This window comes from Pelobates fuscus, chromosome 4 (assembly GCF_036172605.1).
Source record: "Pelobates fuscus isolate aPelFus1 chromosome 4, aPelFus1.pri, whole genome shotgun sequence".
Taxonomy (NCBI): Eukaryota; Metazoa; Chordata; class Amphibia; order Anura; family Pelobatidae; genus Pelobates; species Pelobates fuscus.
This window is the reverse complement of record NC_086320.1, coordinates 61,903,286-61,926,781: the sequence shown is the minus strand read 5'-3', so window position 1 is coordinate 61,926,781 and position 23,496 is coordinate 61,903,286. Positions and strand designations below refer to the sequence as shown.

The 23,496-nt window shown below is 37.2% G+C and overlaps 2 protein-coding genes across 2 annotated transcripts; both read right to left on the bottom strand.

The window, feature by feature from the left end:
- Positions 1-3,391: 3,391 nt before the first annotated feature.
- LOC134608423 (hemoglobin subunit beta-2-like) lies at positions 3,392-5,614 on the bottom strand. The gene is made up of 3 exons (XM_063451223.1): positions 5,459-5,614; positions 4,508-4,730; positions 3,392-3,589 (listed from the first exon to the last, which is right to left on the bottom strand). Exons 1-3 carry the CDS (start codon positions 5,548-5,550, stop codon positions 3,458-3,460), a joined length of 447 nt encoding a protein of 148 aa, XP_063307293.1. The 5' UTR covers positions 5,551-5,614; the 3' UTR covers positions 3,392-3,457.
- A 13,243-nt stretch (positions 5,615-18,857) lies between these two features.
- Positions 18,858-22,298, bottom strand: LOC134609329 (hemoglobin subunit beta-3-like). Its single transcript, XM_063453011.1, has 4 exons — positions 22,204-22,298; positions 21,001-21,030; positions 19,721-19,943; positions 18,858-19,057 (listed from the first exon to the last, which is right to left on the bottom strand). Exons 1-4 carry the CDS (start codon positions 22,296-22,298, stop codon positions 18,929-18,931), a joined length of 477 nt encoding a protein of 158 aa, XP_063309081.1. The 3' UTR covers positions 18,858-18,928.
- Positions 22,299-23,496: the final 1,198 nt, after the last annotated feature.

The window sequence follows — 23,496 nt, the reverse complement described above, 5'->3', positions numbered from 1 at the left end:
TTTTATATAAGATAGATAATATATATAAGTTATAAGGGAAGTTTTATTAAGATAAGGAGTGTGCATTAATAATAGTGATTTAAGATTTGCTATAATTTGTCTGTATGACAGTAGGTTACATTTTGTCACAGAAGACAGGTTGATATAAGCTATTAAGTATTATTAAGAAAATTCAACTAAAAGTGAATTATAATATGTGGAATTTTTTTTGTGATATGAGAATATAATCTTAGATTGATAGGGAATAAAGTGAATATAGGGATATGATTGTCAGATAATTAGGAAAGTTCTCTCCCCACTTTGAACCGATGTCGGAACACTCGGTCAGCAATAAGTGTCAGACACTTCTTCGATAATTTTTTTTTTATTTCTCAAGTGACAATAGTCCGATAATATGAAAGAATGTATAAGGATGTTAGGATAGAAGAAGTTGGTCAAAGGAATGAAATTTTACTATTTTGGGGCGGGATTGGTCTTTTTTTTCTCTTTTATTTTTCGATTGTTTATGTTTTTTCATTTTTTTATTTATTCAAGGTTGTTGGGGGTTTCTACAAAAGGTCTAAAGTTGATGTAAAAAAGGAAGATATTCTGTCTTTTAAAATAAACTTCATCAACCCTCAGGGGTTAAACACTCCTCGTAAAAGGAGTTTCCTCTATGAAACACTTCAAATGAACAAAATTGATATATGTTTCCTTTAGGAAACTCATTAGAGGGTCAAATCTAAAATTGAATGGAAATATTCCAAATATGAAATTAAATGTCATTCCTCGTTATTAAATCACAAAAAGAGAGGTGTAGCAATCCTTATGTCTGCTAGGATTAAATATGAATTGATTCTTGAACAAAAAGACCCTTCTGGAAGATGGTTAATACTGATTTGCAAAATAAATGACAAAATGTATACTTTAGTTAATGCCCCGAACATTTTTTTCAAAAATATTTTTTTCAAATTTTTTTAATAGATTGGAAGAAATAAAAAAGGGTGTAATACTTATAGCAGGAGACATGAATATATTTCCTGATGCGGTAAATGATAGAAGTAATAGTGCGATAAAAAAAGAATCTTTGAGAATTTCTAAGAAAAAAATTACTCTTTTTTCAGATTTACTAAAGCAATATAATCTACATGATATTTGGAGGGTGCATAACCCAAGAGCAAAAGATTTGACATATTATTCAAAAGTACATAGGTCGTATTCTAGAATAGACCTATTTTTGACAAACTCACAAAGCTTGGAAAACTTTTCTAACCCAAAAATAGATGTAATATCATCTTCAGATCATGAATAATCTTCCAAACAATAAGTTTCCACAGGTACAGATAAGTAACTTACTTGAAAAAATATATTTACCACGCCTAACACAAGATAAGATAGAAATGCTAAATAAACCAATAGTATCTGATGAAATAAAAATAGCAATTCAAAATCTAAAAGTAGGTAAAACCCCATGGCCAGATGGATACTTATCAATCTTTTTTAAAACCTTTAAAGACCTAATCTCAAATTTAGTCAAAGATATTCAAGAGAAAAAGTAATTCCCTGAAGAAATGTTAAGAGCCACAATTTCTCCCATTCCCAAACCTGGGAAAGATTCTAATTTTGTTTCTAACTATCGTCCTATCTCCTTAATAAATACAGATATTAAGATATTTTCTAAAATTCTAGCTGAGAGATTAAAAATGGTGATCTCGGATATTATAAGTCAAGACCAAGTTGGATGTATTACTAATAGATTTGGGAGTGATAATATTAGGACTTTGATTAATATGATTTCCAATATAAATAACAACTTTATTTCATCTGTTTTTTCTCTTCTTTCTCTCTCTCTCTCTCCCCCCCCTCCCCCCCCCCCCCCCCCATTAGTTCTAGGTATAAATGTAGTTTATGTTACTACATTTAGCTCCTAGTGGTTGATACCTTAATGTAAAAATATTTATAGATATGTATTAATCATTACAATTTGTATTAATGGATATGGGCTAAAAACAACTGAACAAGGGTGTATCAAGGAGATATAATATGAAAATGTTGTATGTTCAAATGTTTAATATGGTGATAAAAAAATATATTTAATAAAAAACAAAAAACTAATTATGTTGCTGATAACATACATTTATGAATAAAGTTACTATTTAAAAGGGACCTATAATAACATTATTTTCCCAAATCCTACTAATCACCTTCTAATTGAATAATTTCCTCTTTGTGAGATTAATTGGTGCCTTTATCCCATAAACCTATAGCTTTTCTGACTGAATATATATGGTGCTAGTCACACACATAATCACAGATACACTCATAATCACATACACACACACACACACGCGTGCACACACACATGCACAGTCAAAGATACACATAATTCCAGACATACACACACACAATCATTGACACACATAATTACAAACATACACACAGTCATATTTATTTAGAGGTCTACCCAGCTTCCCTGCATGTGCCTTGGAGAGCTGGAGTGGATCCTCTCTCTGGTGGCCAGAGGGGCTGCTGGGATCACTGCATTCTTCCTATACAGCTCTCATGTGCTCCCTGCAGGGGTGCTACATTACAGGCCGTGCAAGGGAGCTGAGCAGGAAGAGCCCAGTAAGTTCCTTCGCTGCCCGTACTCTCTCCATACCCCCCACCCAAGACCAGACATTGATATATTTGGGCATAGGCACCTATCATGTGGGTAGGCAGGTATCTATTCTGCCGAGTGAGAGTGGCTGCCTGTATAGTAAAGCCACAAGCGCCTGAGCTCATGTCCTGAGCTCTTGCTACCGAATGGAAGCACCGGCCTTAAATCTACCTGCCACTCTGCTAGTAATCCAAACCCCATATTGGAACACCTCTATAAAAACAATGTAATTCACCTGCTATTTAGCTACCCTGGTCAGACAATTCATTCTTTCCTTCTATTAGTTCAAGAATAACATTTATGGCCTTAACCCAAACATGCAACTGCCATCACAATTTCTTTTTATGTCTGTATCAATTAACTCCTAAATATGACAACCAAACAGTCCCAAAATTGATACATACTATATCATACACTTTTACTTAAAGCGGGGGATGTAGGGAAGCCGCGCTTAACATTTGAATTCCTTGTGTGGGGTCCAATGGAGCCAATATAAGGGAGAAAACGAAACTTTTACTTAAGATGGTAATATTACATGATTTAGAGCAGGAATAGTTAACAGTTAGCGTCTGAGCTGAGCTATGTCTCCTGGGAACTTTACCAATGATATATCTAAACAGTTTCTGGCTGAACATTATGGGAGTGGAATTTCAATAAAAAGCCGAAGAGCCATTTGTTAGTTATCCCTTATTTAGATGTTTTCATAGAGAGTAAACATATCTTTGACTTTTCAAAAGTTACTCCAAAGAAACGTTTTACTGGAAATCACATTTTATTAGTTGTTTCATTGTGAACATGCAGATTTAAGTGCGAGTACATTTAGTTGTGATATTCGTGGCTCAGACCATCCACAACAACTGCAAAGAATTTCTCAACAGCAGCCTGGACTGATGGACTGAAGGAGGATCCTAATTTTCCAGCCAGAACAATCACGAACACTTCACCAAAACGCTGCAAAAGAAAGAAAATTCATTAATATTCTTTCATTTTGAATTGAATTTCACTGAAATGTTAGTTTCAATAAGTAAAAATAATCAGGCAACTGAACCTTAACTTCAAAATGTGTAAAATAAAACAGGATATAAAAGCATAACATTTATAAAACAATATTTTAATTATATCACAGTGATAAAAATAATTTGGGTAAATAAGACCTACTAACCTGCTATCTTCAGTTAATATTTAAGTGACAACTGTCATCAAATGTTCTCTTCTTTTAAAAGTTATACAAGTGTTCATTTTTAGTACATTCATTTTTTTATTTTTTTATATATATTGGTAATTAACACCGAGCAGAATTTGGTAGGATAACAGTAAAATCTGATCCCACATGGCTGCTCGTCCAGACAAAAAAAAGCGATATTTTCTCAAAAACATAAAAAATAACTTAAGTTTCATTAAATGTAATAAACATTTCAAAAAAGTGAAAATGTGATGACAGTTGTCCTTTAATATTTTAATTAGGTAATGCATTGAATTTTAATAATTACACTAACCTTGTGTCCCTAAATTTGTTTTTTATAAATTATCAAAGCTTTTGGGGCCTAAATGAATTGAGAAAGTGCAACTCCTCACCCACTAATGAACTACAACTCCCTATGATGCTTGAGGTTGGCCAGACAACATGGAAGCTGACGTTTTAGAATTTTAAAAGAAATACATCAAATGTAAATTGGAGACATAGTGGAGACAATTATTCATCTTAATTGTGGAGGCTAATTTAAAAAAATATATAATGTTATCCACTTTAATTGTACCAGTGGGAAAGAATATCTGTTCATAACTACTAAAATATGTCTCTTTCAAGAATGACGATAGTTATATAGAATATAATAATAATAATAATAATAATTTATAATAAATACATACCCTGAAGTTTTCTGGATCCACATACAGACGGTGGGCATGGCTGTCACTGAGGTCGCGGAGAGTGGCCTTAATGGTATCCAAGTGGTGGGCGGCGTTGTCCAGAGCTCCCAGGACCTTCTTGCCGTGGGCCTGTACCTTGGCATTTCCAGCAATTGCAGCTGCGTTGGACAGGCTTCCGAAAGAACTGAAATACCTCTGGGTCCAGGGGTAGACCAGGAGCAGCCTATTACGTGAGAAACACAATTTAAATAAATATGAAAAATACATAAAATAAAATGAAATAATCTAGTTTGGGGAAGGGAAAGTCAAGGAATATATTGCAAATGAAGTGGGAAAAAACAGAAACATTGTTTCATTTTCTGTATGCTTTTTCAATGCTGACTGCCAGGTGCCAAAGGCACAGATTATAGCAATGACTAACAAGGAGCTAAGATGGAGGCACCCATTTGCAGTATAAAGATGTGTAGATTTCTATATCTAATTTTATATTTTTACACCTCACAAATACATAATTGTAAAATATAGGCATAAGTAGACATAATAAGGGTTATTTGATAACATGAGAAATAAAATTCAATTTAAATTTTAAGGTCAAAATAACAGAACTAGAAGCACGGGTTAGAAAATATTTACGGTTTGTCTTTTTTTACCTTAAATTTTAAATCCACTTTAAATTCCCTGAATAATTAAAATTGCTGGGAATTGAGGGTCCCTCTTTAAATCTTATTTTTTTTTTTTAAAACAAATAGTAAAATGCTAAACTATAGAATGTCCCTCAAAATTCCTGAGATCTACTTTGAAATCATGTTAAAGGTACATTTTATATAAGTCCACAAGAATATTACGATTAAATGCTGAGATTAGTCAACTGTATTGTTTAATCAGCACATTATAGCAGGGATATTGACTAAACCGTGAGTGAGACATTTTAGGTTAAAATGTTTGAATTACCTTCCTAGAGCATCTCCACCATCATGCTCAAGATCAACTTTCTTCCATACGGCGTTGATAGCGGCCTTCTCTTCGGCTGTCCAGTGAACCATTGTGGCTGTTAGAATGATGAGTAGCTGAGGCTTCAGATAAAAGAAGTATAAGGTACTGAGAAACCACGATTTACCCCCAAGATTTTATAGAAAAATAAACAGAATGGAACGCCTATTGTAGTTTGCTTTGTCACACTTTTTTTCCTGCATTTGACACGAGTCCTAACAGATAAGAGGAACAATATGACTGACATTGATATTCAGAATCGTATCTGGCCCAATTTGATTCTTCCATTGGATCTAATTATGCTGATCTCATGAGTTTGTACAACGAGATGCACAGAAGCAGAAAGCAGATAAGAAAATAGAACTCAGTTATAATAGATATTATAACATTTTCATTGGTGTGACCAAGTTCATTTTCTGGCTTTAGAGTATATATTTTAAAAACAGAATGGTATTCAGTGGCTGTTTAGAAACAAATTGAGTAAGAAATATTGGGTGATTCATGTAGAAGCAAAACTGCATCGATGAACAAAAATATTAACAAATGTTAACAAAAATATATATATACTAATACTTCTTTGGCTCACTTTACAATCAACCCAAGACAACATCTTCCATTTTTTATGAACTAATTTCAATCACATATGTGTTGGTTTACAGCATTGGCAGATCTGGGTGGGGGTGCAGCAGGGTAAATGCTCCCCTACAAAGCGCCCCCATTCGCAGGAAGCTAATTGAAGGGTAACCTAATCTCTGTCCCCAGGTGCCCTCATCCAAGTTATTAAAAAAATGCCAGGGTCACCATTTCTTTATATATGCTGCACATGCAGGCGAAAGGAGACATTTAATTGATTTGTTAGACAGGACAGAGGGCATAAGTGTCAGTGCCAAAGCAGAAGCGGCGTGCCTAGATGGATATAGGTATTTATCACTCTATGTGTCTTTTTTTATAAATTAGTACATCTGTATTTATGTGGATGCCTGAATCCACCTTTTAGAATTTGTCACAAAATCCAGCGATGGTCCTTCTGAGCCTAGGCTCTGGGTCCTCCCTGGTTTAAAGGAAAATTGTCATCATCATTTTTTTTTTTTTAAATGTTTATTTTTTTATTAAGTATCCATAGAAAAATAGGGACACAATATGTAATTATTAACACTTGCTATACAAAATTCCATCCGCAAAGCGTACATGTAACAATACACGACGACCAGATCATAAACCAGCATACTTGATCGGTGTACCCTATAGGCAAGATACAAATAGACAATAAACTTATACAAACATTGGACAGACAAGACAAAACAAAATGGTCAAAACTATTTTTTATATAACTTTTGTGTCAATGGGTGATTCCCCATGGGGGAATCCTGGAGAAGGTACGGTATCCTGGGTGCAACCATGCGTCAGACTATTACAAGCATGGAATACCAGAAGAGAACGAACAATCGTAGTCAGAATTTTTTATTGTTATTTAAGATAAACAATTACATGTATTAGAGCCTCTATATGAATTTTCCTAACACACACGTATTCAGTGCAATTCCTTGGTTTAACCTTGCTCCATGGGGGAAGCCATCTTTAATTTGTCTGTGGTCAGAAGCACAGCTTATCTATGACCATACAGGTCGTTTGTGTGCATTGACAAACCTTGAAACTATGAACAAAGCACCAGGCATCTCAAACATGCACTCTGGGACAGCTTCACTTTCACTGGTGATTCTGAGGAAGGAGAGATTAAAGTTGAGCACCTAAATAGAGCTATTCAGTAATGTTTTTATTACAAAATAATACCTCACATTTTAAAAAACCATCGCCGCTCTGTTGTTATTATTATTATTATGTTATTATTTATATAGCGCCAACAAATTGCACAGCGCTTTACAGTGGGTGGATGAATAGACGTAGTTGTAACCAGACAAATTGGACGTACAGGAACAGAGGGGTTGAGGGCCCTGCTCAATGAGTTTACATGCTAGAGGGAGTGGGGTAAAGTTACACAAAAGGTAAGGATAGTATTAGACTAATGACAGTTGCAAGAGAGGAATCAGTCGGGAGCTATTAACAATTTAATTGATACGCTTTTATGAAGAAGTGGGTTTTTAATGATTTTTTGAAGGAGTGGATACTGGGTGAGCATCTAACAGAGAAGGGAAGTGAGTTCCACAGGAACGGGGCAGCCCTGGAGAAGTCTTGAAGGCGAGCATCAGATGTGGGAGTATGGACAGAAGATAGACGTAAGTCTTCAGCAGAGCGTAAGGGCCTAAACGGGACATACTTGTGTATTAGTGAGGATAGATAGGTGGGAGCAGAGATTTGAAAGCAAGAACCAGAATTTTGAATTTAAATTGAGCCCTATATCTTACAGAGAGAGATGAGTGCTTGGAATGGTTAATACGTAACTTTTAATATTATGTTAAAAAGTGGTGATTCCACCAACAAAAATAAATAAGTGAATAAATAAATAAATAAATAAACCTGTTAAGATACCGATAGGTAACAGGTGTCTAGTATGATAATGTGTCCATAATCATAATCATCTCAACAAGGGTGTCAGTAACCAATACCAGCGTGAGGGGGGTTAAACCCAATCTTGTAGACCCCCGCCACGTCAGACATAGACGAGGCTTGTTTGGTGAGATGAGAAAATGAATAAAAAATGGACAGCTAAGTGACAAGAGGGAGATGGTTTTCACAGTTTTTCGGACATAGGTGAGCTCCCCTATGTCTGTTAGTATACCAATGTATCAGAGGTCACCTCAATAAATGAACCCAAACAAGCCTCGTCTATGTCTGACGTGGCGGGGGTCTACAAGATTGGGTTTAACCCCCCTCACGCTGGTATTGGTTACTGACACCCTTGTTGAGATGATTATGATTATGGACACATTATCATACTAGACACCTGTTACCTATCGGTATCTTAACAGGTTTATTTATTTATTTATTTATTCACTTATTTATTTTTGTTGGTGGAATCACCACTTTTTAACATAATATTAAAAGTTACGTATTAACCATTCCAAGCACTCATCTCACTCTGGTTTGTTCCCACTACCCTGGTAGTTCTCTGAGGGTTATCCCCTTACTATTGAGTGCTTGCTTTAGGCTTCCTATTTTTCTCGTTTTTGTTCGCCTATATCTTACAGGAAGCCAATGTAGGGACTAACAGAAAGGTAAGGCATGGAAAGTTACGGGCGGACAGGAAGATGAGCCTCACTGCCGCATTCATTATGGACTGTAACGGCGCAAGTTGGGAGCACATAAGACCACTGAGAAGCGGATTACAGTACTCAAGGTGAGAAAGGACAATGGAATGGACCAGCGCCTTAGTCGCATCTGGGGTTAAGTAGGGTCAGATGCGCACCATATTTTTGAGATGGAAACGACAGGATTTGGCGATAACCTGAACATGAGGCATGAAGGAGAGGTCGTAGTCAAAGAGAACACCTAGGCAGAGAGCCTGCATCGTGGAGCTGATGGAAGCACCGTTAACTTAGAGGGAGGGAGACACAGGAGTAGCAACACTTGAGGGAAGAAAGACTAGAATTTCAGTTTTGGTCAAGCTGAGTTTAAGGAAGTGGGCAGCCATCCAGTTAGAAATAGCAGAGAGGCAGTCAGAGACACTAGTCAAGAGGGACAGGGAGAGATCAGGAGAGGACAGGTAGATTTGCGTGTCATCCGCATAGAAATTATATTGGAAGCCAAAGGAGCTAATGAGTTTACCAAGGGAGGCAGTGTAGATAGAGAACAGTAGGGGCAGAGGACTGAACCTTGAGGTACAACAACAAAGAGAAGTTGGGGAGAAGAAGCAGAGCCAGAGAAAGAAACACTGAAAGAGTGCTGGGAGAGGTAGGAGGAGCACCAGGAGAGAGCAATATCTTGTAGACCAATATTGCGGAGGATGAGAAGAAGCTGTTGATGATCAACAATGTCAAAAGCTGCAGACAGGTCTAGGAGAATTAGGATAGAGTAGTGACCACAAGATTTTGCAGCGAGTAGATCATTGGATACTTTGGTCAATGCCACAGAGTGCTTAGCATGGAAACCAGACTGAAGCGGGTGTAGCAGAGAGTTAGACTTGAGGAAGTCTGCCAATCTTGCATACATAACTCTTTCAAGGATCTTGGATGCAAAAGGCAGTAGCGAGATAGGACGATAGTTGGATGGGGAGTTAGGGTCAAGGTTGGGCTTCTTTAGAATTGGGGTTACAGTTGCATGTTTGAAGGGCGATGGAAATATGCCAGAGGAGAAAGAGAGATTGAGAATTTTAGTGCCAGGTGGAGAAAGAGAAGAAGACAGAGTACAGTTCCTGAGCTCATGTCCAAAGCTCATTGTTTTGGCTGCTCGTCCAGACAAAAAAAAAAACCGATATTTTCTCAAAAACATAAAAAATAACTTAAATTTCATTAAATGTAATAAACATTTCAAAAAAGTGAAAATGTGCTGACAGTTGTCCTTTAATATTTTAATTAGGTAATGCATTGAATTGTAATAATTACACTAACCTTGTGTCCCTAAATTTGTTTTCAAAAAATTATCAAAGCTTGTGGGGCCTAAATAAAGTGAGAAAGTGCAACTCCTCACCCACTAATGAACTACAACTCCCTATGATGCTTGAGGTTGCCCAGACAACATGGAAGCTGAAGGTTTAGAATTTTACAAGAAATTCCTCAAATGTAAATTGGACACCACCATTCATCTTAATTGTGGAGGCTAATTTAAAAAAAATATATAATGTTAACCACTTTAATTGTGCCAGTGGGAAAGAATATCTGTTCATAACTAATAAAGTATGTCTTATTTAAGAATGACCATAGTTATATAGAATATAATAATAATAATAATAATAAATACATACCCTGAAGTTTTCTGGATCCACATGCAGACGGTGGGCATGGCTGTCACTGAGGTCGTGGAGAGTAGCAGAGAGTTAGACTTGAGGAAGTCTGCCAATCTTGCATACACAACTCTTTCAAGGATCTTGGATGCAAAAGGCCGTAGCGAGATAGGACGATAGTTGGATGGGGAGTTAGGGTCAAGGTTGGGCTTCTTTAGAATTGGGGTTACAGTTGCATGTTTTAAGGGCGATGGAAATATGCCAGAGGAGAGAGAGAGATTGAGAATTTTAGTGCGAGGTGGAGAAAGAGAAGAAGACAGAGCTCATTGAATTATTTTTTTTTCTTCCATGTATTTACATATAAAGTAAGTGTGACTGACTGACCGTCTTCCACACAGCCACCTCTGTCCAGAGGCTGACGTCCAAAGCCTGCTACCGTGGTTTTTCTAACTTTAAATAATTAAAATGAAAATGGTAATTTACAATATCCCCCTTTTAAGGGTTGTTAGTTGTAGTGTACCGCTGTAGTGCTTCCCCCAGTAAAGCACTGCCATATTTTTTTTACATATTTTGCAGGGACCTAATAAAAGTGCTTGCCCTACTACCTGCCTTTGTTGCTTGGCCACAGCTGTACTGAGGCTCTCATGCATAGGCTGCTGCTGCCAGTGTCACTGTTCTGAGTGAACCTCATTTTTGCCAGGCTGCCACCTCTGCCCCTGGGTGGGCCCATGTCCAAATGCTGCTGTAGCTATTCTGAGTGAAAAAATAACATGTGTCACTTTAGGGTTTGTGGGGACTGGACTTGGCGCAGCAGTAACATTAGCAGTCTCACACTAGGATCAATAATTTAGACTATTTACTTCCCACTCAGAGTTGGTGTAATTAAGTAGCACTGGCCATGGTTAGAAACAACAGTAGCTGAACTAGAGAACCTCTCATATTTCTGATGACTTAAAGGAAGGCAGACAATGTAATAGCGCAGCAGGAGATGCAAGCAGAATGCTTGGTTGTATAGGGAGAGGTATTAGCAGTAGAAAGAGGGAAGTGCTCATGCCTTTGTACAGCACACTGGTGAGACCTCACTTGGAGTATTGTACAAAGTACTGGAGACCGTATCTTCAGAAGGATATTGATTGAGAGAGTTCAGCGAAGGGCTACTGGTTTATGGATTGCATTATAAAACTTACCAGGAAAGGTTAAAGGATCTTAATATGTATAGCTTGGAGGGAAGACGAGACAGGGGGAATATGATAGAAACATTTAAATACATAAAGGGAATTAACACAGTAAAGGAGGAGACTATAAAAGAAGAAAAACTACCACAACAAGAGGACATAGTCTTAAATTAGAGGGGCAAAGGTTTAAAAATAATATCAGGAAGTATTACTTTACTGAGAGGGTAGTGGATGCATGGAATAGCCTTCCAGCTGAAGTTGTAGAGGTTAAAACAGTAAAGGAGGTTAAGCATGCGTGGAATAGGCATAAGGCTTAAGATAAGGCCAGGGACTAATGAAAGTATTTAGAAAATTGGTTCTCATCTGCCGTCACATGCTATGTTTCTATGTTTAAAGTGACTACCCAACTGTCTGCTACTGCTACCTGTTCCCTGGGCTTACGTCCAAAAGCTGCTGCTGACGCTGTTCTTCTGACTTTAAATTTCAAATATTGCCCTTTCTGAGTTTTTGAGAGTAGTGCTGCAGTCCATTTGAGAACAGTTTAACTCCTTGAGGTAAGAGTACACCCGAGAGCCTCCTGCCACCATAACAACTTAAATTAGATGAAGTTGTTGTGGCGCGTAAAAGGGCTCCCTTTGACAGACAGTAATACACAACAGACAAGCATATACAGATTCAGGCATAGGCTTACACAAAGACAGAGACACATAGAATCAGGTACACACAGACACAAACAAGCACACTATAAAATGTTTTTGGAATGTAAAATTACTAAATTAAAATCTAATCTGACTCAAGAGAGCCCTCAGTCTGGACTTTTTGTTTATCTTTGTTAATGTATAGTCAATGTTTTGTATGTTAGATATGTATACACTTGAATTTTTTTAACACGTAATTGCAATATGAGAAAATGGTAATGCATATCATGCTGTATATGTTTTATATAATAAGAAAAAGAATAAAATATTAAATAAGTAAAAAAAAAAAATGTTTTTTTTTTAATTAACAAGCAGTTTTAAGTGCGAGAAAATTTAGTTGTGATATTCTTGATCAAAAGCATCCACAGCAACTGCAAAGAATTTCTCAATGGTATCTTGGACTGATGGAGTGAAAGAGAATCCTAATTTTGCAGCCAGGACAATTACGAACACTTCACCAAAACGCTGCAAAAGAAAGAACACAATTCCTTAATGTTCTTTCATTTTTAATTCAATTCTACAGAAAAGTAAAATATAATAAGTGCAATTAATCAGGCAAGGATCCGCCTGTCGTTCTGAGGTTATGAAGAGGCAGAACTTCAGAGAATGACAGTGTGGAAGCAACCTGCCGTATATCATTGGCAAAAACACAAAAAAACTACCTTTACCTCTGAAACCTCATTGCAAGCCGAATAATTTGTCCCTCGATGGACAAATGCATCAAATTCCCCTTCATGTTTTGCTCGCTTAACAATATTACAAATACGTCACCTGTCTCTGTGAGCAGGAGCTCCGGGAAAACATCTCACAAGACCACTATTGTCAGGCTCCACACCTCTTATGATAGAATTCCCCATAAGAGGTGTGGAGCTGGACAAGAGTAGAAGACTGCAAAAGTAGTGCCTATCCATAAAAGCCTCACCATAGTCTCCAAGCCTGCCTCCATAATACCACTACATTCGGTACCTGAGAATGTCTCCACAACACCACTACACTTGGTGCCTGAGCCTGTCTCCACAACACCACAACACTCAGTGCCTGAGCCTGTCTCCACAACACCACTACACTTGGTGCCTGAACTTGTCTCCATAACACCACTTCACTCAGTGTCTGAACCTGTCTCCACAACACCACTACACTCAGTGCCTGAGCCTGTCTCCATAACACCACTACACATGGTGCCTGAGCCTGTCTCCATAACACCATTACACTCTAAAAGTGCAGAAAATTAATTATATAGAGCAACATAATGTGCAATGTGCCTTTTACCCACAACTCTAAGTCTACCAGATCCTACAGTAATCCATCTGCCATTCCTTGTAGGTCTCTGTGGCAGTGGCTTTGCAGCAGTTCCAGCCTGAATTTGTTTACCAGATAATTTACAAATCTCAGACTTCAAAAATATAATCTTCTGCCGCAATATAGAGAAGTGTCTACAGATTAGACAGCATCTAAATCTCAAAAAAGTGGAACGTGTAACAAATGCATAACAACTATTACCCCCCAATTACAGGTTTTATGTATTTTTTGGAAGTTTCAGGGCCACGTATAGGGCCTGGCCATTTCAATTTTTATTTATGGCAATTTGACTTAGTGGTTTGCCAGCCCTACGTCGCATTTGAGGCAGAGTTTTAATTTCCTTCCTCTCTAAATCTAGCCACAACCTCCTCCAATCACTGCCACCATGAAAAGATTTAGTACATTCAACCACTCTAGTCTGACAGCTGGAGGCCCAGGATTCTCCTTGCTTCCTCTGCTAATGCAGTTTTGGATAGTGGTAAATCTGCAAAAGCAGAAGTGGACTTTTTATTATTTTTTGATCATTAATTTTTATTGGCATTGCAATAAATCAAGAGCCATTTACAATTCCAGTAGTTGGGTGAAATAAATAGCTTTCAGTATATCAAAAAACAGGTTTTTACAAGATATTAAGCATGCCTTTGAGAGTAACAAAAGTATAAGACATGGTTAAGGAACAAGTGAAAAGGGAAAAAGACAATAAAATGAATCTAAAACCACTCATACTACATAGTTCAGTTGTATTAAAGGCACAGAATAAACCTTATCCCAGATCTAGACCGTGCAGTTGAATTCTTTCAGTCTGAACTACTACAAATTTGGAATTTGCATGCATAAGGTGAGAGTAAAAGGAGCACATATGAACTGGATCACAGCTGACCTCATTCAAATGTACCAGTTTCTGGACTCATTGTGATCAAAGTTCAAGCGTACTGGCTCTATGAATGATCACTGTGCATATAGACAATGGCGAAATATATGCACAAAACAAACAAAATTGGCCAAGACCCAATATTTCAGTGAAAATTATGAACAATAACATATAATAACCCTAGAAACTTTTGGAAAATCATAAATAACTTACAAACTCCCCCAATCCACTCCCAACCCTCCACTGTCAAAGTCTACAACCAAACCCTGCAACTCCCCTTAGATGTAACAAATGCCTTTAACAATTATTTTGTTGGATGCTCCTCCACCATGATTGCTATCAAATTACACACATCCTGAAACTACAAATGTGGATCAGGCCCCACTAAATTTGAAAAGAAGTAATAAAGAATTTTAGACCTGTATCTATTAGTGTCATTAGGAAACACCTTAATAATCTAAAAAAATGAAAAAAACAGTCTGTCTGTGTCTGGGTACATACCCACACTTTGGCTGCAAGAGTAGTGCCTATCCATAAAAGTGGTGACACTACTTTGGTTTCTATCGCCCAATATCATTGCTCCCAGTATTGTCAAAAATCTTAGAGAAATGTGTCCATATGCAGCTATGTGAGTATTACCAACAATCAAACTATGTAACCCCTGATCAATCAGGCTTTCACCGAACCAGTCAACCACAACTGCTTTCCTAAAAGTTTGCAATTACATCCAAGATGGCATGGAACAAGGAGACCTAACTGGAGCTATTTTCCTTGATTTTGCAAAGGCTTTTGACATAGTAGACCACGACATTCTACTGCACAAACAATTGGTGATTGTCCGTTAACCTGGTTTCGATCATATGTATCGGATCGATCACAATATGTGTCCATTTCTGACAGCGACTCCCTCTACCAGTCACATGTGGTGTTCCCCAAGGTTTTATTCACGGACCCCTACTATTCACATTATTTATAAATGGTCTGCCTAGTGTCTGCAAATCCTCAAATGTACATATATACGCAGACGACACAGTAATCTTTGCAAGCAAATCCAATCTACCTCAAATCCAATCTACTTGGCTGTGCTCCAAGACCAGTTCACAGAGGTAGAAAAGTGGATCACAAAACACTGATAAAACTGTCACAATGCTCTTTGGAACAGTACCTAAATTACACAAATTACAAAATTCCCATCTATGCATAAAAAAACAAAATCAAATAGTACACTGACCGCAGGCCCCAATCTATCTTTTGGCTTCCACATAGAAAAATTTGCATCAAAACTTTATCCCAAACTAGGTGCCCTGTACAGAAACAAATCCTGCCTAAGCCCTACAGTAAAGGAAAATATTGTACATCAAATGCTGATGAGAATCATTGATTATGGGGATGTAGTATATGCACCTGCACCACAAATCCACCTTAATAAACGTAATACATTGTTTAACTCGTTCTGCCGCTTTGGGCTACATTGTAATTACATGAACCACCATAGTGACATGGTAAAAGAACTAAACTGGCTGTCGCTCTTTTAACATGTCACAGTAGTGGGTAAAGTAATTACATTCAAGTACAAAGTGTCAGAACGAATTATATAACGTATTAAGTTTACTTAGGTGAGTTTGCGGTGCGGGTGCATACACTACATCCCCATAATCAATGACCGGCATTAGCATTTGTTGCACTGTTTCCTTACTGTAGGGCTAGTACACCTAGTTTTGGGTAAAAAGTTTTGAAGAGATTTTTTCAATGTGAAGGCCAAAGGATAGATTTGGGTCTAACAACACACCTAGATATTTAAAAGAGCAGACTGCTGTCAGTGTGCTATTTGAATTTGTTCTGATACACAGTTGTTGATTTTGTAGTTTACATAATTTAGGTACAGTTCCAAAGATCATTGTAACAGTTTTGTCAGTGTTTAGGAAGAGTTTGTTATCCGCTATCCAGTTTTCTACCTCTGTCAATTGGTTTTGGAGCACAGCCTCAAGCTGCGGTAGCTTGGGTTTACTAGCGTAGATTACAGTGTCGTCTGCATACATGTGTACAGTTGAGGATTTGCAGACATTAGGAAGGTCATTTATAAATAATGTGAATAGCAGGGGGCCGAGTGTGGAGCCTTGGGGAACACCATACGTGACTGGAAGAGGGAGGGAAGCACTATCAGAAATGGCCACATATTGCAATCGGTCTGAAACATCCGATCGAAAACCAAGTTAGCGGGTGATCACCAATGTCTGAGTTTTTACATTTTTGCAAAAGAATACCATGGTCTACTGTGTCAAAGGCCTTGGCAAAATCAAAGAAAATAGCTCCAGTTAATTCTCCTTGTTCCATGCCAGTTTGGATGTCATTGCAAACTTTTAGGAGGGCAGTCGAAGTTGAGTGATTTGGACGAAAGCCCGATTAATCAGGGGTCAGATAATTTGATCCTTGAGAATATTCACATAGTTGCATGTGGACGCATTATTCCAAGATTTATACAGGGAGCAGTGATATTGGGCAATATCACTTTTATGGATGCCACCACTTTTATGGATAGGTACAACTTTTGCAGTCTTCCAAAGTTTGGGTATGTATCCTGACACCAGGAATTCATTCATAAGGGTAGTGACAGGTTTAGCAATTGCTGGCGCACTGAGCTTCAGTAACATTGCTAGGATTTGATCTGGTCCACACTGGTTTTTCATTTTAAAATGATTATGATATTTATTAATGACACTAACAGGCACAGGTCTAAAATAGACTTTCTCTAAATGAGAATTTTGAAGATTTGGCAGGGCCTGATCTTTATTTGTGGTCTGAAAATAAGCGTCATTTGTCTTAGCAACCAGGGTGGTAGCACATCCAACAACATAATTATTAAAGGCATTTGCTACATGTAGGGGGTGTTCATTGTTTGTTTGTCCATTTTTACAGTGGAGGGTTGGGAGTGGATTGTGGGGTTTGTATGCTATTTATGATTTTCCAGAAGTTTCTTGGGTTTGATAGGTTGTTGTTCAACTTTTCACTGAAATATTGTGCCTTTGCCATTTCTGTTTGTTTTGTGCATGCATTTCACCATTGTCTGTAAGTACAGTGATCGTTCATGGAGCCAGTACGCTTGAACTTTGACCACAATGAATCTCTAAACGTGTACATTTGAATGAGGTCAGCTGTAACTCAGGGCAGGTGTGTCCCTTTTAGTCGCACTTTAGGCAGAGGGGTATGCAAATTCCAAACAAGCAAGAACTGAAAAAATGCAATTGCGAGTCTAGATTTGGTATTAGACCTAATCTGGGCCATAATGATAATAATGATAAAATGATAACGAATGGAAGAGGTTGAAACTGATAATTGTCAGAAAATATAAATGCACTCATGGGAAAAGGAAATTACTTCCTCTTTGAATGCTATGGTTTTACATATCAGGACATAATAACAATCATTTGTTCCTTAGCATGTCTTAATATTAGGTAAATACAACCGCAGTTGAACCCCAAAACATGATATATTACACCGTGTCATGATTTATGTAACAAAAATAAAGCCAAAATGTGAAGCCATGTGTGAAAAATAAAGTGCACCCTTACCACTTCCATAGGAATTCAGAAGCTAAGTAGCTGACAGGTGCTGCTAATCAAATGCTTTTAATTACCACCTCTATAAAAATCTCTATAAAAAGTTTCAGCAGTTTGCTGGTCTGGAGCATTCAGGTTTGTGTTAACAAAATACCAAGGAGGAAAGACATCAGCAATAATCTTAGAGAAGCAATTGTTGCTGCCAATCAAACTGGAAAGGGTTATAAGGCTATATAATTTGAAGTCCATCATTCTACAGTGAGAATGTTTATTCAAAAGTGGCTGAAATCGGGTCATGCAACAGGACAATGATCCCAAAGCACACCAGCAAATCTACAACAGAATGGCTGAAATACAAAATAATCAAGGTATTGCAAACACATGTAAAACCATAGAATTTAAAGGAGGGTGTACTTTATTTTTCCCATTACTGTATATATATACAGGTTCTTGTTGAAGTGCAGTCACAGGACTCAATAATATTTCTAATTGTGCTGTTTATTCAAGCATCCAGTAATACAAAGAAGTGTCAACGTTTCAGCCCTTGCCGGACTTTTTTCAAGATATATATACAGTAATGGGAAAAACAAAGTACACCTTCCTTTAAATTCTATGGTTTTACACCGTGTTATGATATATATCATCACTCTCGCGGTCTCAGTTAATTTCTGGAGACGACAACCAACATATTAATATCACATGATTTAGAGCAGGGATAGGTAACAGATACCGTTTGAGCTGAAACATATCTCTGGTAAATTTTACCAAGGATATATGTGAGCAGTTTCTGGCTGAATATTATGGGAGTGATTTTTCATCAAAACAGCCAGATTGCTATTTTTTAGTTATCCCTCCCTCGTTTAGAAGTTTTCATAGAGAGTAAACATCATTTTGACTTTACAAATGTTACTACAAAAGAAACATTTTACTTGAAGTCACATTTTATTAGTTGTTTCATTATGAACACACAGTTTTATCTGCGAGTACATTTAGTTTAGTGATATCCTTGGATAAAAGCATCCACAGAAACGGCAAAGAATTTCTGAATAGCATTCTGGACTGATGGAGTGAAGGAGGATCCTAATTTTCCAGCCAGAACAATCACAAACACTTCACCAAAACGCTGCAAAAGAAAGAAAACAATGAATGTTTATTTTGAACCGAATTACACTGAAATATCAATTACAATAAAAAAAGTATCTGCCAACTACACCTTAAAATCATAAGTTGTCATATAAATAAAAAGCATCTCAGCATTAAAGTAAACAAAGAAAAGGGGTATAATAGCCTCAAATTTGTTTTAAAAAAGTACACGTCTATTTTTTAAACCTTTTAGGGCATGAAATTGCAGTGTTATCTTTAGTTAATATTAATATTTTAATTAGGCAATGCATTGGTTTTAAATTCCTTACTCTAACCTTGCATCACTAGGTGATTGAAAAAAAAAAAGAAAAATTAAAATCAAAAGCTTGTTGGGCCGAAATGCAATGAGAAGGTAAGCAGGAGATCCTTAGCTATTAGTAAAATTCAACTCTCATAATGTTTGAGGTTGGCAAGGCACCATGGAAGCTGACGTTCAAGATATCAGAAGTATAAAATGGAGACATTGTGGAGCAAACAGTGCATCTTAATTATGGAGGTTTAGAAAAATATCAAGTTATCCACTTTTAATGTGAACGTAGGAGTGAATATAAATACTTATTTTTCGGGGAGACTGACCAGAGCCATAAAGAAAATAATAATAAATATAGTTAAAGTCATAGATAAAATAATAAAAAATAAATACCCTGAAGTTCTCTGGATCCATATGCAGCTGATTGGCATGGGTGCTGCTGAAATCGTGGAAAGTGGCCTTAATGTTATCCAAGTTGTGAGAGGCTTTGTCCAGAGCTCCCAGCACCCTCTTGCCGTGAGCCTGCACCTTGGTATTTCGAGCAATTGCAGCTGCACTGGACAGGTTTCCAAAATAACTGGAAGACCTCTGGGTCCAAGGGTAGATTAGGAGCAGCCTAAAAGAGAAACACATTTTATGAATACATACCGGATATATTTGGCATATTTATAAACCAAACAGCACCACACAGAGGATTAACATACTGAAATATCTGTAGTAAAAAAATACATAAAAAAAAACAACAAATCTTTAAATTTATGCCATGGAAAATACAACACACCAAGTCTCGATAGACCAGTAAAAAGCTAAATTAGAGCATGTATATCAAGTCTTAATTTCTAGAGATCTAATTGGAGATCATGCTAAAGGTACTTTTTAAAATTTGTTATCAAAATAATTCAAATGAAATTATACAGGTAGACAAATGTGTTGTTTAAGCAGCACACTATATTATCATTTTCAAGTGAAAGACAAAATTGAAGGAACACTATTAGGAACAGGTATTCCTAAAGCTCTAGTTGTTAATGACCTATTCTCGTGTCTGGTTTCATCAGAATGCAGAATACCATGTAAATTATAGATGTGCAACTCAGCTAGTTTCCCAGAATACCTCTTGCTGTGGACATGAAATATTATCCTGATTTCTTTTAGTTAGTAAAATGTCTATTTACTTTATATAGCTTTGATCAGCATTTATCGTTTCACATGATTTACCTAAAATGGCCGCTAGGGCCAGGGAGTTTCCCTTAGTCATCGAATAACACCCTTACTAACAAGATGGTGCTGGAATCTGGGGGAGACCCGCAAGATGCCAGTGACATCACACCCAGTAGTACGAGCAATGAATCAACCACTTAACCCCTAACCAATTATTGATGTATAAATCAATGTTATCTCTGACAATGCTTATGATGTAATTTTGCTTTATAAGGGGCATGCCACCCCCTCTAATAAACATTCCTCAAGTTCTTCATTAACCTGAAACTTGTGTCTGGTGTGAATTACTTCAGGGAGCGTGCACGCACTGTTTCTTTAATTTGGTCAGGGGCAGATACTCAAAATAATCAATGTATTGATTGATTTCCACTTCACCTCTACTGGAATAAAATGTACCATTCCCTGACAATACACAGTTTAGTGAATAAACCCTGTAAATTGCATCTAGTTCTTACCTTCCTAAGGCATCTCCACCATCATGGAGACTTATCCAGTGAACATGTGATTACAAGTTTCCCTTGCTACTGCTTACTTCTGTGTAAGTAAATAAATTTGTATTGTCCACTTTATGGTTATTTTATTTGGTTGCACTTCATCTTTTCTCTTCATGAAAGAGACTGACATCAATAAAGTTTAAGAATTGAGAAGACTGATACCAACTATTTTCTGAAGGCTCTTTATTGGCTCCAAAGTGTGAGTCACCAATTGGCACTTAATATACACCATCACTTTATTATACAGTTATGCACTGTATATTATGTTGTGCTGTTCTTGTTTTCCCTAGCTGGATCAACCTTATACATTGCATATGTGTGAAAAGTTAACAGGTCAGTTTGATCAGACTGATCACAGACACGGTACAGTGATCAGAAAAAGGAGGAGAAAGTTAAAACAGAGAAAAAGGGAAACATTTTTACTAAAACATTTTTACTGATCAGAGTGATCACAATCATAAAACTGTGACCAGCACTGAAAAGATTAATTTTCAAGCATTTATTTACAGTGAAACTGATGTATATATGTGAGTGAATACTTTTACAGACTCTAAATATCAATGCCCAATCTGCCTCTCTCACCTTAGATCACAATGAGGAAAGAGAGAGAGGAAGAGTCTGTGACTAAACTCAATTAATAAAATCATTGGCTGTCTCTTTGTATCTGTAAATGCATCGGTGACAGGCTGTCATTGCGATCACATGAATTGGACTTCCCTGATTGGTTCCTCGGGGACAGCCGAAAAGGGATACTATAGGCACCAATACACTTTAGCTTATTTAGGCAGTTTTGGTGTATAGATCATGCCTCTACTGCTCAATTATCTGCCATTTAGAAGTTAAATAACTGTTTATTTAGCTTTAGCCACACCTCCCTGCATATCGCTTACACAGTCTTCCTAAACACTTCCTGTATAGAGAGATCTAATGTTTAAACTGCGTTTATTGCACCTTCTGTTTAAATTATAAATGTTTAAATCCTGATCTGTTAATTGCCTTCTAGATCCTAGATAAGCCTCCTGTGTTCAATTTATAAAGCGCCAAAATTGCTTCATTAAGCTAAAGTTGTTTAGATGCCTATACTACCTCTTTAAGTATTCTGGGGCCGAGTCCGGGGAAGGATGTTAGAATGTGCCATGATGCCCCAATGTCAGTAAGTCCCACATTGTGGATGATGGCATGGCTGTGTTGCACAACTTGAAACACGGACAAGGAATCAGTTTTTCCAGAAGCTGACTTAAAGAATCCTTTAGATTCATCTATTTCGGCCTTACATTTAAAGTCACTTTTAATTCCCAACAATTCTCACTTTAGTAAATAACTCTTCAACTCTTTCATTGAAGTCAGATTATATAAACCTATATTTATAAATTGAACACTTGTTGTATTAGCTTCACACCATGCTATTTTCAACTTGCATTTACAGTTTCACACCCAAACTTGCAGAATTGAACCTGCATCCGCCGCATTAAAATCCTGAGCCCAAATATGATGCATTAAAGCCACTGATTATGGCATTAGAAGTGTTATTTCTCTCTATCTATTGCAGGGGATTTGGGGCTAACAATGAAAGAGGCTCAAAAGTAGACACACTTGGTGATACGTCCTTGGTCAACTCTCCCTGCAATGCCCCTGGCCTTAGGCATTAGTGTCACTATAAACCACAAAACCACTTCATCTCGTACATCAGAGGCACACTAATATATTTAAACACTCTTACACAAGCACAGGCAATTTAAAAAAAAAAAAGAATGCTCTGATACATTAAGATACTCTAACAGGCACACTCAGACAGACATTCCCTCATGCACTCTCAGACACGCACACTGACTGAAAAACACAACATCAAAATTATATAATAATCGAAATTTTATTTCTTTAAGCTAGTGTTATATAAGGACTTGCCTTTGGCAGCTTAGGGAGAGAACATAAGAAACGAGAAACTTGCTGTATCATGCTCATTGTCTCTGCTCCCGAGCATAGGGTGGGGAGGTCCTAGCCAGTGGACAGGAAAAGAGAGAAAAAGAGAATGGAGACAGAATGTACCCATTTTTTAGGCAATTGTACAGACCATGACAGGATGGGTTTCTTGAATACAACAGCAGTAATGCAGGGCACCAGATGCTCAACGGTGAAAAAGGACTGTTCCCGAAAGGGTGGTCATTATCTGCCAGTAGTAACAGCTATGCCTACCACCAATCTTTGTGTCACACATTTAACCCCTTAGGGACATATGACGTGTGACATGTCATGATTCCCTTTTATTCCAGAAGCTTGGTCCTTAAGGGGTTAAAGGTGTCCCACAATACACCAGAAATATTTGGTGCTCTTTTTCCCAAAATTCATAGAATGCATTTCTGGCTGGTTAAGAACTTTAAATATAAGTTGCCAGGGTTTTTTTTGCCACAGGCATAGAATGTTTTTCTCTCTATATAGAAATAAAACTGAACAGCCAGT